This window comes from Trachurus japonicus, chromosome 5 (assembly GCF_045865225.1).
Source record: "Trachurus japonicus isolate A0001 chromosome 5, Traja_1.0".
Taxonomy (NCBI): domain Eukaryota; kingdom Metazoa; phylum Chordata; class Actinopteri; order Carangiformes; family Carangidae; genus Trachurus; species Trachurus japonicus.
This window is the reverse complement of record NC_140911.1, coordinates 32,707,984-32,722,092: the sequence shown is the minus strand read 5'-3', so window position 1 is coordinate 32,722,092 and position 14,109 is coordinate 32,707,984. Positions and strand designations below refer to the sequence as shown.

The following is a 14,109-nucleotide window of genomic DNA, read 5'->3' as shown; positions in this document are numbered from 1 at the left end:
AACAAATCACTCAGCTGAAGGTGGGACCCGTCAGAAGTGCCTGTTCGGCTACACAAAGCAGTGCATGCATGCTATTGGCACCAGTGCTGTTGTTGGCATATTTCAAGACTTTGACTAGTTCCTGACATTACACCAGTGACATCACAGTCTTACTGTAACTTGTAAAAAAAACAAAGACACAGCAGCAAAATGTTTCTCAGGAAGTCTTATTTTAAATAGTAATGATTCCACTTTTATTGCCCCTTTCTAACATGAATTTAATGAATTTCAGAGGGAGGTGAGGCACAGAAAGGATCAGCTGTCCCTTGTTAATGGCCACATTTTTTTTTTTTTTTTTTAAACTTCGGTCAGCTTTGCTTGGCAGACGAGCTCGTTGATGAGTACACTATCTGCTGAGTTTCCAGTGAGCTCAAGCTGCTCTAAAGAAAAGCCAATTGAGTTTCCTTTTGAGCTGATGGAGGCCTGGATTCATTGTAATGCTCTAAGTCAACACACACACACACACACACACACACACACACACACACACACACACTGCCAAATATCTCCTCAAGGTAAAACAAAGGTTCTTTTTGTAGGCTTTTTTCGAAGTATAAGTTTGTGAACTGCTATTTTCAACCCGTCACTGCCCTGAAGTTTATTACACAACAGTAGTGCATCCATGCTCTCTCAGCAAGTCAACTGTGCTAGAACTCGGCTTCAACTTAGTCTGATTGACTGACAGTAGCTGTGCGTGGCAGATCTGGGTGGACACCAGTATGTAAATTTCGTATCTCTCTGTTGCCTCACAAAATATGACTGGATCACAGATCTTCTCCATTTGGACTGAGGTAGTGATGAATAGAAGAACCGGCCTGTTGGAGATTCAAAGACAGACTGGCTTTCTGAATGGTTGATTTCATGGTTGACTCACTCTCTGAATGTGTAACTTAATACATTTTTATTTGCTCTTTACAGCTTATGCCTGGGGCAGTTAAGATCTTTTTATGAGACATTTTGTAAACTTGAATGTTAAATTGTAATGAGATTGGAATTTGATTTCCAGTGTTGCTTTCAATTCAATTAATTTTTTTCCTGTTATATCATTTAATGTTTTTGGGGGGCTGCAGTTACAAACCGGTAGATTTCTCCTGAAAAGAAAATTGAAAAACTGAACAAAGTTCACCTGACAATTATTTAAAAGGTTTTTGTTGCAGGATGAACTTCTGAAGTTTAACCAATAAAAAACAATCCTTTCATTTGAATGGCTGCTGTCAAGACAACTTTCTCTACCTATTTCTTTGCGCATGTTTGGCTGTATTACAGTACAGGAGTACACAGAATTTAAATTTTATTTATAATTTAAATACTGAAATAAAAGCAGTTTTATTCCTAGTTTCATAAATCTCCTTATATTTGAACACAATTTTGTATTATTTTAGTTTTTGTGGCAGGCTAAGCTGTAGTTTCTGTCCATACTGTACTTGAAATATTTACTCTCTCTACAGGAAACTACAAGACCCTAACTTTACCTTTTCCAATGCATAATGTGTGTCTGTTTTGTGTCCTCCAGGAGCTTAATGTGCGCCAGCTGACACTGTCAACGGACAAGGACAAGTACGGTATCCGTCTGAGAGCCGAGCCAGACCACATGGTGCTGGGCAAGAGACTAAAGGGGGCCTTTAAAGCCATCACTGCTTCTATCAAGGAGCTCACCAGCGAGAAGCTAGAGGCCTTCCAGAAGACAGGTATGTCCCTGAGAAAAAGCCTCCTAAACTCACATACAGGGAGGAAATGTTTCAGCTATTTACATTTATTTACATTATTTACAACACTTCTTGTTATTATTCGCTAGAATATTTTTGTTCTCTCTCTCACACTTGCCAAAAAAAGGGAAGAGTAGGCAGTGATTTTATTTACCAAATACTGAATTGGTGAACAGCAGTTGGTTAGCAATAGGGTTACACCACTGATGCATAGTGTCAAAATATATATTTTATATAGTAAATAATGAAACACCTATAATTAAGTCTGCAAACGTTGACCAGTTTATCCTCAGAAACCCTAACCTTAAACCCTCTGAAACTCCAATCAGAGGTGGAGTACGGATCAAAGCAGTGCAAGGTATCTTGTCTCTCCAATTATAGAAAGACGAGGAGAGCTCCCTGAGTCTCTGGGGATGGAAGCAGAGGAGGTCAGCTGGGCTGTGGGAACTTAACATTTCCAATCACTTGGATGTTTGAAGTCTAGCCAATTGGAAGGCAGAAATAAGGATGAGCAATGGAAAGAAAGTGGTAGATGTGGCAGAGGATGTGGGAGAAATGATGGAGAGGGGAAACTCACAGATGAAGCATCATGTTAGAGTTCAATAAATTGAGAGCCAAGGTGAGATGTGTTGAGTTCACAAGACACCGAACTGTATAATTCAGAACCTATGTTTGTTTTTTAGTGGACAATATTTAAGGGAACGTAGGGAAAGGATAGAAAAGTTTGGACAAAATAAACGTCCATCTGTGTGATCAAGTGGAAGAAGCAGCAACGGTGAATGAAATAATCCATCCATGGAAGAGTTAACGGCTCACGTGCAGTTGAAAGCTTTTACTTTTAACCTTTTGAGCAGTTTCTTGCTGCAGAGTCCATGACTCCAAAAACCTTGCCCCAGCCGGTTTACACCAGAAGGCTTTTAATTTGGCAAGAAACTATTTGTGGGTTGATGGCCATTGGTTCTGTTACTCATTATTCTTTACCTGTGCCTTTTGATCCCATCGTTTCTGATGAGGTAGAAGAAAAAAGGTTCAGAGGGAAGGTGGGGAAGAGCAGAGAAGCAGGGAGGGACACAGGAAATCAAAGTGTGGAAATATAGGATTAGAGGGGATTGGAGTGACTGTTTCACCCAGCCTCTGGGTGTGGAGAAGTGAAGAGGAGAACGGAACACGGTCATGGTTTTTAGTCAGAACACAGACGTGGGTAATTGCTGCCACTGGCAAAATGGAGATATAAACCTGACTCGATGGCGTTGGCTGCATTGTTTAAAATCTCCACTCTTCATGTGGATGTGGCCAGAAAGACTGCACTGTAAGGAATCTTAAAATAGCAGTCTCAACCAAAGCTTATTCAAAACAAAGCTTCAGTCTGCATGCAAACCAGAGCACTTTATTTGTTACCACAGAGTGTAATTGAAACCTTTAGGAACCTTCTCAGGAGACAAAACACCATATAGACTCATTTCAGCCGGCAATTTATTCGATATTCAATTAGCAGGATAGAGGCAGCTAAATTATCATCATTAACTTGATCATAATGGGCATCAGTAAGCATGGTGCTATGACTTATCATTCTCCTCTAAATGATACATTCACTGTTTGTACAATTACATCAGTTTTTCTCTGTTTCATCAAGAATTCATGAATTTTGTAGATATTCACAATAGTGAAATGGAACGGTTATACATTGTTGTATATCTTTAGTTGTCCCCTCACACTTTACTTATCATCAACATGTAATAACCTCAACTTCACATTGGTCACCAAGACTGAAACCCAAACTCACAAATACTCCTTGACACAGTGTTTCGTGAATTATTAATCATTTTCTCAGGCTTTGGGAGTTTGTCCAAGGAAAAAAAAAGCAATAACTTTCAAAAAGTAATTATTTTGAATGTTATTATAATTTATAATATTATATTGCTCATTATGTCCAAAATAACTGTTACCAATTAGCTGCTCTCCCAACCCGTAAGGAAAGTCTTATTGTTTGTGATCTGAAAATAAACACTTTTTAATGAGTGAATGTTAAGTATGGTCTGTATCTTGTTGTGCCCCCTGGAGCTGTGTAATTTACAGAAATGTGGGCTGATGGTGCTGAAACAGTGTGGGGGAATTATGTATGAACCGTATGTTTATTAACTTCACTGGTGTTTATGGTGGTATCAGCTGTTCCTAATGTTGTCTTGCCGCTGTGGATAATTTAAAGGATCCATCATGGTGGACGGCCACGAGCTTCATGAGGAGGACCTGAGGCTGATGTACACCTTCGACCAGAGTTCAGACTCAGCTGCACAGTATGAAGCGCACTCTGACGCACAGGTACACTCCACTCATATTAGGCACCGTGTTGTTCCAATTAGATATATTTAATTCAATATTTTAGCTCTGCATTTAAGATTAACACCACAGTGATCATAGCGAATCCCCAGGAAACTAAGAAGCAAATGATTTTTATGTCCAAGTGCCAAATTCTCAAGAGATAATAAAAACCCTTTTTTTCTAATCAAAGTAACAGTTGAGCATTTTAAAAAGTCTTTATCTTGCCAAGAGATGGATCAGAAGATTTATACTATTCTCCTAGTTGCATGGGGAAAAGAAGAAGCTACAGCCAGCAGCTACTGTAATAGCCATTAAGTTTAGCTTAGCATAAAGACTGGAAGCAGAGGGTAACGACTCCATTTATCTCTTTGCTTTTCTTTTTTCTCCCAATATCAATATCACAATTGTGGCGAAAAATGCTAAAGACAACACTAATTAACATGTTATAATCAAAGTGTGAAAAGGGCTAGTTGTGTTTTTGCAGGGGGTCCATGTGTCAGAGCAGCAACCAATAATTTTGAGGTTGCCAGCTAACCTGCAGACACTTTAGGAAATGACTGCAGCAAGCCAAGAAATAATTTGATCTTGATGCTAAGCAATGCTAATAGTCTCCTGGCTGTGTGGTGTCATTCTTCTCACTCAGCTCTCAGCCTAAAAGTATATATTTTTTAAAGGTGCAAATGTTCTTTTGGCCTGGTAGTTGTGTTTTTTAAACAAAGAAATGTAGATATTTTATTACATAAATAATACTGTCAATCATCCTGAAGTACCTTCCTTCTCTCCCTCTCTCTTTGCCCCTACATTACTTACAGTACTGTTGTTGTGTAGATTGAGCTACAAAGTGTAATGTAATTGGATCTAATAAAAAGGAAGCTGCTCTGCTGCTGATCCTGCACCAAGCTGCCATATACTGTAAAGGCATTTATGTGTTTTTTTTTTCTGAGAGTGTGATGTATGAAATCATTCCACGGCCAAGTGGAATCCAGCATCTATACGTTTCCCACAGGCCCCGTCTAATCAGTGCTCCTCCAACCATACACATGCCACACGACTGCACCTTAATACCAGTTTACTGAGCTGGCTTTTTAATTCTCTGTTACTCTCGCTCGCTCGCACCGACTCTCCAGCTCCCATCTGTCTGGCTCTCTGTTCTTTCTCTCCTCTTATTCTTTTCTCTGTTGCCTTTGTGTACCTTTCTCTGTCACCCTGTCATCTCTTTCCCTCCTACTTCCCATAGCAGGGCTGGCAGCAGCTCAGCCCCACACAATATGACTCTCACTTTACCTAAATGACTCATGCAGACGACAATATTGTCATTATTGCTGCTCAGTTGGTTGTTCTGTTTCAGTTTTCACATAATAAATGTTTGGATAACAGTGTAAGATATATAAGATTGTTTTCTTTAAGGTTGCTCTCATCATCATAGATGTTGTTCTGTTTCTCACATGAATAGTTTGCATCACTGAGCTGCAGGAGCCTCGTGCTTCAGCAGCTACAGTAAACTTATGATATCAGAGGGTGAATACTCCCATAATATCTTCATGTCATGTGAAATCCTACATTCCTCTCACTCTATTCTATCAACTGAATATTGGAGTAATTGTAGGGATTTACAAATATTTAAAACAAACAGTGATCACAGCTTGAGCATGTATCTTAAGAAATGGTCCTAAGATGAAAAATTTTTGAAAACTTCTTCCCGAGTATTCAAAATTTCTTTTGCCCCAAAATTAAAACATATGTCCTTTGAGAAAATGTATAGATTGACTCAAATTATAATCAATTATGAATAGATCAGTGAACCATAGTATTTCACTCAATTTGCAGGAATCTACAAATTGATTTGTTTGTCTTCAATATAACTTTACAGAGCGTTATATGTCAGTCTTTGGAAACATCAGAAGAGTTCAGTGTTAAATTGTCTCATCGTTAGTGTTTCATCTTACACTCTCCTTTTCTCCCTTTCTGTCTCACAGGTCCTGGTTCTGTTGGATGTCTCCCCAGACCAGTCCATGGTGGATGAGGGAGTTGCCCGCGAGGTTATTAACCGCATTCAGAAACTACGCAAGAAGGTGGGGCAGTTATTTCAGGAGCACTACAAGCTCTGGAAAAGAGTGACACATAACAGGCCGCCACTAAATTTTGCAATCCAGTGTGTAATGAATAGAATCTGACAGAGATGAAACACTTCAGCAACGTATGTAATCAGGGCTGTGCCAGGCTGAGCAAAACATGCCACTGAGGCACTGAATTGTGCTTCAAGATAAAATATTTTCCATGGCTGTTGCCTGCATAGTGAGAAATATATATAGCAGTAAAGCAGGGGGTGGAGATTGACTGCAAAAGAGGTGCAACATGAGAAAATGCAACAAATAACCACCCCCCCCATTGTTAGCTGGTCTCTATGTGGCATTTTAAGGATTGATGACAACCTGCACATCCACCAGGTGGACATTTGTGATGGTATGCATTTAGAAGAAAGAGTACACAACAGGATATTGTCTCCAACAGAAAAGCTTGTTTGGCTGCTCTGTAAACAAGAGATTTTTTGTCGCTGGTCCTCTTTAAACCTTTAACACTCTCATCCTTCCTGTATACTCACGCTTAATGCCTTATTATATTTTATAATGATGATAATGCTGAAGTTGATTAGGCAATCAGTTCAGCAACTGAAAATGACTCCACATAAATTTAAATTTAACTTTTAAGCCCTTAAAGTAGCAAAAATGTCAAATAATCTTATATAATATATGGATATTAAAAGAACAGTAGACATGCTGCACCGACAAAACAAGGAAATTATTAATTCTGTAACATAGATTAGAGTTAATGAGCAAAATAATTTCAGTGAGAGATGTTGATTTTATGATAGTTATTCAAGGACAAACGTAAATCTCTCTTTTTGCACACTTATTTTAATCATTGTAAATATTATTCCTTGACGTTTTCACTCTTATCCCTGACTTAACTGTTTACCTCTTATTACATTTTGTCAGATATGGGCTCCATACTGCACCATAGGTCTGCATCATGTTCTCTGGGATTTTCATTTCACTTAAAAAAAAAACCCAAAAAACTATTGATTGAAAATCAACATCAGGGTAATCAATAATGAAACTAATTATTGCCACAGTCCTTTAATGAAGAAGATTTTCTGTATTTCTTTCTTATATTTCCCTCCCTTTGGACCCCCTCAATCTCCGTCTTTATGTCCCATGCTAATTTTGCGAGGGCAGTTTTGAAATCTTTCCACTGCAGCGTCACAGTTAGAAGTTTCTCCATCATAAGGAAGGCTTAATGGAAGCTTAATTACAGTCTGGCCCCTTTCAGATTCTAATGTTGGAGCTTTGAAGTGGTCAGGGGAGTAAAGACGGATTAGCCAACAGCCCCTTGTTTTCACAAGCAACAAACACTTTTTCCGTCCTCCTATAGCAGTGGTGTGCTCTGGCTCCCGGCCAAGCTAAATTCCTCCAGTTATTTCAAACTGAGATCTGTTAGGAATTTTCCACCCCGGGGATGGGAATTAATTTTTAACAATTCTTTGACATGTTTGGTAGTAGTGTGTGGGTTGCGCATGTGTGTCTTTACCGGTGTTTACGTGAGTGTTGGTGTTTTGTTTGTGAGCATAACACCGCTGAGAAACAGGGGTCAGCATTTCCTTTATTTTTATTGGGCTGCACACAATCTGGAGTTCTCTGTTGCTCTATCGGAGGTGTACACACACTCACACACACAGTATTGGTCCCTTCAGGGTAGGGTCAGTACCTTGACTTGGCAAGAAAAGCCTGTAAACCTTCCTCCATTGATTGACTCCTCCTCTGTATCTAGTTAATGTTATTCCTCTGCCCTTGAGCCACATACTGCAATTGTGTGTGTGTGTGTGTGTGTTTGTGTGTGTGTAATACAGTCAGAATATATATGTGTGTGTGGCCGTGCACACTGCAGATTAGGATGAGATCAATGTGTTTGAATGTGTCAAGGTTAGAGGAAGCTGGCAGTACACAATGCCAAAATAGATGGGCTTTCATCCAATAAAAAAATCTCCCCTTGTTCCCTTCTGCCTTTATTTGTTCTTGTACTGTTTTCTGCTTTTTAATCCCTACCCTTCTCGTCTTTTGTTCGCCTCTTCCATTTTGTTTATCCCATACCTCCTCTTTTCCCCTCTTTCCGGTAATTGCCTCCTCCAGATTTCATTTTCTTTTAAAAGAGAGAGGGAAAAAAAGCTTTGAAGAAAGTTCCTTGTCGCAGTAATTGTGAGCCTGTGTCCTTGGCAATCATTACTCATATCAGATAACAGCTTTTCTAAATCAAATGTCAGATTATCGTTTGTTTTTTGTTGCAAGGTTCAAGCAGTGTGTTTAGCATATTTGCTCACACCTTTGCTAACTGTCTGAAAGATGCTTTGTGTGAAATCTGCTCACATTTAACTTAGATTGTCTCTCAATCACCTGCTTTAGGGCCATTTGGTGCCGTCTGATGAGATAACTGTGTACTACCGCTGCCTGCCTGAGGGGGAGTACCTGGGCTCTGTGGTCCAGGCTCACACAGACTTCATCCTGGCCACCACCAAGGCTCCACTTCTGCCCTACCCTGTCCCCAACAGCGCCAGCGTCATCATAGAGGAGAAGACTCAGGTACGACTGAGGATAAGCAGCAGTGTTGTTTCCCCTGCTGTGATGTGTGTTCAGTTTCAGTTTAGTGTTTCAAGGATACAAAGTGTGAATGATCACTTGGTGTGAACTGCTGTGCCACATATACATTAAATACACCAAGACCATACCGAGTGTGTTCTTAGGACTTTCATTTGCATTTTGCCATTTTGCACAGGTCACAATTTGTTTTTGTTTTTTGTTTATGAAATAGCACTTGGGTAGAGATTATGAAATGAAGTGTTGGTCTCTGTCTCATTTCTTCCTTCATGTGCTTTTTTTTTATTTTGCAGCTGAAGGGTTCAGACCTGGAGTTAACCATTGTGAAGGGGTCTTCAGCCCCTCGAGCCCCTCTAAATGGACCAGCTTGCGCCTATGTGAACCTCAGAGTGAAGGTCAACAACAAAGAACAAGGTAGCACCTGGTGCTGGTCAAATAGGAAGCCTGTGTTTGCAGCCAGAAACCTCTCAGAAGCATATTTGTGACTGATCAAATGTCTGGATCACTTCATTCACTTTCATCACTGTATGAGCTGCGTCACCATGCTCATAATTCTCTCTGACTGGTTTGTTGTTCAGACGGGGTGGTGCTGTTGGAGAACCCCAAAGGAGACAACAGACTAGAGGTGGACAAGCTGAACAGAGTCTGCTCCAGCATCTTTGGAACAAACAACACCAAACTCAGATTCTTCAGTGGCGCAACTGGTGAGAACTGATTCAACCTCGCAGAAAGACATAAACCCTGACAGATCAGACTCTCATATCCTTGTGTGATGATTTTGTCTATTTGAGGCTCCATAGTAACCCAGATATAAATAATAAAATGTCTGTATTTGTATGTCCACTTCAGAGTTAACCAGCAAAACAGACCTTCAGGCTCTGAGTGGTAAAACTCTGTCAGTGACGTCAGGCTCCTCCTCCCCCGGTCCCGTTCCCGCCGCCGACACCATCCTCTGTCCTTACGTCAACCTACTGCTCTGCAACGCACAGCCAGCCGGTAAGAAACACACACACAATAATCATGCACCACTGATAAGCCAGTCCTTTTTAGGCAGTAGTTTATCCATGCTAATCATCTAAACCCCTGCTGACACCAAACAACAATGAACATGTCCTACACTATAACACAGTACATTTCCAAAGTAGATAAAGGTAAGTTGCAGACCTGACTATGAGATCTGGATAAACATGGAACAGCATCTCTGAGCCTTTGCAGTAATGTCTGCCCATCACAGAGCGACTGTCCTTCCAGAGATCAATAATACAGTTGCTGTTGTCACTGTTGAAGGTAGAGCCAGCAGTGCTCCAGAAGGACTCTTGATATTTGAACTCAGCAGCAAAACAAACACACCTCTCCCTTCACAGCTCCTTTTAGAAGCTCCGCCTCCCAAATTAAAGGGCCAGCATGACTTAGTGTATAGATTGTTCTTACAGAACTATAGTGGCAGCAGAGAGGACCAACAACACATTTCAAATTATGCAAAGAAATCTATTGTTCTTGCAAACTTCTGCATGTCGTATGAGCGAATAACATCTTAACTAACATCTAAGAATATGTCTTGGTAAATGAAAAACGTACGGCATTGAGTGGTCTGTTGGTACAGCTAATGCTACCCACCTGTCAAGCAGAAACAAAGCAAAGTCTGCATTCATCTTCTTGCCCTAGTACTCTGAGTTCTCTCCACTAATCCTTCCAGTCATTCACATCTACCCTCTTCACCTGACCTCTCTATCCACCAGCTGATGAGCCAGGCTCTCTCTCTCCTTTTGATCCATCCTCCTCCTCTCTGTCTCCTCCCTTTTCCCATGGCAAGGCTCTGGCTTGATCACATACTTTCCCAGGACTTGTGACCAAACCTAACAAGCCAATCATTTCTTCATTTATAGAGTAAGTAGAGACTGTCTGGTTCACTTCACTTTCTTTCTTCCTCCTTCGTCCACTCTCCTCCAGAATGCCAGACAGGAGAGGTGGCCACCCTCCTGCTGGTGAACCCCGTGGGCCAGAACGGCCTCGACGTCTCAGGCCTGCTGTCTGAGACTGCCAAGATTTTCGGCCTCCGCAGCAGGTGGCTCAAACTCTACCTGGACCAGGACCTCACCCAAGGTAAGAGAACATGTTGGGTTGGTAAACAAAATCCAACAACCATACAGAAGGCCTTTAGCATTTAGGAATAAAGTAACACTGCATGGAGGAGGTGATAAAAATAACATAATATGCCCAGTGTTTGCTATTTCAGGATACGGTCTTTAAAGACACAGACTTTTAAATGTATATCTAGATTTTCTTCAGTATCCGAGTAGGGTTAGTGATACACTGCAAACAGGAAGTGCTTGGAGCTTTATTTGGCATTCTTTTCAATAACACTAATTTGATAAAAAAAAATGCTAACAAATACTGGTTAAAACAGTGGTTTACAATGAGTAGCAGTACTTAATGTACCTCACATTACGAATGGTCATTAATAAGCACACAGGCTGTAGATTTCAAGATTACTTGAATCTGTTCTGTCATTGTATTGGTTTGCAATTAGACCTGTACGTTGGTGTTAAATCGCTTCCATTTATCAGAATGATAAAATCAAATTGCTTAACTTGTTGTGTTGTCAGACTGAAAAAACAAGTTTGCACTTAGCAGGAGAAATAAAACAGCTGTTTCCTTTGGGTAAAAAAAAGACAACCAATGAGCTCACTTTGAAATAGTAGATGATTTTGACTGTAGTCATAGTTATTACAGGGGAAGGGGTGCTCAGGACATACATGCCCTAGACTGGATTAAAATCACTGACCAGAGCAGGTAATATTATAATCACCCCACCCCACCCCTAGAGGAATAAATCCCCTCTGACTGGGGCTTTAAACTGATTTGAGGCAAGTAATTCTGGACTGATAGAGTGAGGGGAAAATCAGATTGATAGCTCGTACCATCATCACCGTTCAATATGTCACTGATAAGAAAACTCAAGTTTCCAGAGGAGGTTAGGGCTTCAAGAAATTATGTTTTAAAATGACATCATGCCTTAGCCAGTGCACTGAATGATAGTTTTTGTTGATGGATGTTCAGATTTTCAAATTCTGAGCTAAAACACTTCATAATATTTACTGTTATTGTTTATATGAATATTATACATTAATGTACATAGTGTTATGTTGTGGTTTAATATTTCATAATCTCTTCATGTGTTTTGCTTGTGATATCTAATTATCAACTAACTAAAGCTGTTGAATAAATGCAGAGGAGTAATATAAACCCAGGATCTCTGAATTGTTGAAGGGTAGAAATAAAATGCTCAGTGTGTGGAGTAAGAAAAAGAGGTGCATTGAGCGAGTCATGGATACTCAATTATTCCCCATTTACGGTACATAGAAATGTATAGGATGCACTTGATAAAATCTTGCTCATGCACAATTCACGTGGCAGTTTGTTTATAGCTCTGGTATGCATTCAACTACAAAACATGTAATTTTTCTCTATTTACCCATCATGCATTTCAGTTGACCTGTATCATGGGCTATATTTGAAAATAGTAAAATACTAGATATGGGTTAGATCTCCCCTGCACACCCTGATAAGTGGCTATGTTATGATGACATTTTGGATGCGGTCTGTTGTGTTTTCTTGATGTTAAGGTACTAGATGTCATCGTCTGTGATTGTGTGATCAATCAATCAAGCAAACCATATAACCACTTTTTTCCTCTGTTTTCAGAACTGCCAGCTGATGCACCAGTAAAATCTCTAGACACCAAAACTCTGTTTGTGAAAGTTCTTCCAACGACAGCCCAGGCATAAGTCCAGAGTCATCCCTTTATCTTACCATCAACATTTGTCTCAGATGTATAACAGGTTCCTGGAAAGTTTTTTTTTACCTACTGTAATCCCATGTACGGTGGATTCATGACAGCAATGTATGTCACATGATAAGAAGGTTTTTTTTCCTGAAATCCTAATACCGAGCAGGCTTGCCTGTCAAGTTCTGTTAAGCCATAGATTCACAGTCACACATCATGAAATTTCTTCAGAGGACTTCAGACAACAACTTTAGCATGGCTGAAGATCACTTGAGGTATTTGTGCTGGAAGGCAATCATACATGTGACAACAGCTGTACCCCCTGACACAGTTTCTTTCCTTCATACCACCTTTAGTGTGTCACCACCTCTAAGTGACAGTTTTCTAAGGAAGCACAATGTGTTGCTGGGCTTTATTTATTCTGGACGAAGAGCAGATTTACATTCTTCATTCAAAGCGGATGCACTTCAAGAACTTCAGGATTGTTCATACAGATGAACACACCGACCGGATGAAAGCATACAGTGGTTGGCCGTGGAGATTGTCTGATGAATGAAAACCAGACTTGAACCCACCCTGAAGGTTCTTTAACCTCAGATTGAACGATTTCTATCTCGCTGTCAATGTTACAAATGGATGTTTTTCTTTATTATGCTAATTATAGAAATTATGCAAGCTAATTCCCTTCAAGGCTGACGAGAGGTGAGCTTAGTCCAGAGTAATTATTGCTGTGGCTCATAATTGGGAAACCAATTTGGCCTATTGTGCTCATACTCCATTTTGAATTTAACAGATAAACCTATTCTGTTCATTGCATTGGGAATCCTTTGACAACTCAAAGGCATTTAAAAGGTGAAATGGATTTTCGGGCTGCTGTACCTTAGGGACAAAAGGATTCTGTGATTAAAAAAAAGTTCTATATTAAGTGACAAATGGAATAAATCAAAGGTGACGAAGAATCAATATGTTTTTTTTACTTGTGTTCACACAAATCTCAGCATGTGGTGAGACCTCTAGTGTGTTGGTCATAAAAGGTTTCCATTTCCCATAGTATTTCCTCTTAACTTTCAATCACCCTTTAAAGGGATACAGTAGTTCAACATTTTGGCAAATTGGTCCATTGCCATAATCCCTATAGTCGTCGAGTAGGTTTGTTACCTTTAATTATTGGTGCAAGCTGTTTTTTGAACGGCAGAGCTGAGCCGCAAGCTGCTCAGAGCTACGCTGCGGATGCTAATGGGATTTCTTGGTTTCCCTCATCAAACTCATCAAATACACAACAAGTTGTGACCTGCACAGTCACTGCTGATGCACGTTCCCTTCAGGGGGAGTTTTTCTGCAAGCGGTCTCCATTCTTATCTCATAGCGTGGTGAATGTGCAGGTCACAACTTTTCCACGTTTTGGAGTTGTTGGATTTTGATGAGTTTGATGAGGGAAACCAAGAAATCCCATTAGCCTCCGTAGTGTAGCTCTGAGCAGCTCACGGCTCTGCTCCGCTGTTCTAAAAATAGCTTGCACCAACAATTAAAGGTAACAAACCTACTCCCATAGGTATCATGGCAATGGGCAAATTTGCCAAAATGTTGAACTATCCCTTTAAGTAAAAAA

The 14,109-nt window shown here is 40.1% G+C and overlaps 1 protein-coding gene across 1 annotated transcript in view; it reads left to right on the top strand.

Annotated features, from left to right (window-relative positions):
* iars1 (isoleucyl-tRNA synthetase 1) overlaps nt 1-13,463 on the top strand; it is a 56,363-nt gene extending 42,900 nt beyond the window's left edge. The window contains exons 26-34 of the mRNA XM_085777555.1: nt 1,553-1,727; nt 3,952-4,064; nt 6,041-6,136; nt 8,522-8,698; nt 9,007-9,127; nt 9,292-9,417; nt 9,563-9,709; nt 10,664-10,816; nt 12,419-13,463. Coding sequence (XP_085633681.1) covers nt 1,553-1,727; nt 3,952-4,064; nt 6,041-6,136; nt 8,522-8,698; nt 9,007-9,127; nt 9,292-9,417; nt 9,563-9,709; nt 10,664-10,816; nt 12,419-12,501 — 1,191 coding nt within the window. The 3' untranslated portion in view covers nt 12,502-13,463. The remainder of the gene's footprint in view (nt 1-1,552; nt 1,728-3,951; nt 4,065-6,040; nt 6,137-8,521; nt 8,699-9,006; nt 9,128-9,291; nt 9,418-9,562; nt 9,710-10,663; nt 10,817-12,418) is intronic.
* Nucleotides 13,464-14,109: the final 646 nt, after the last annotated feature.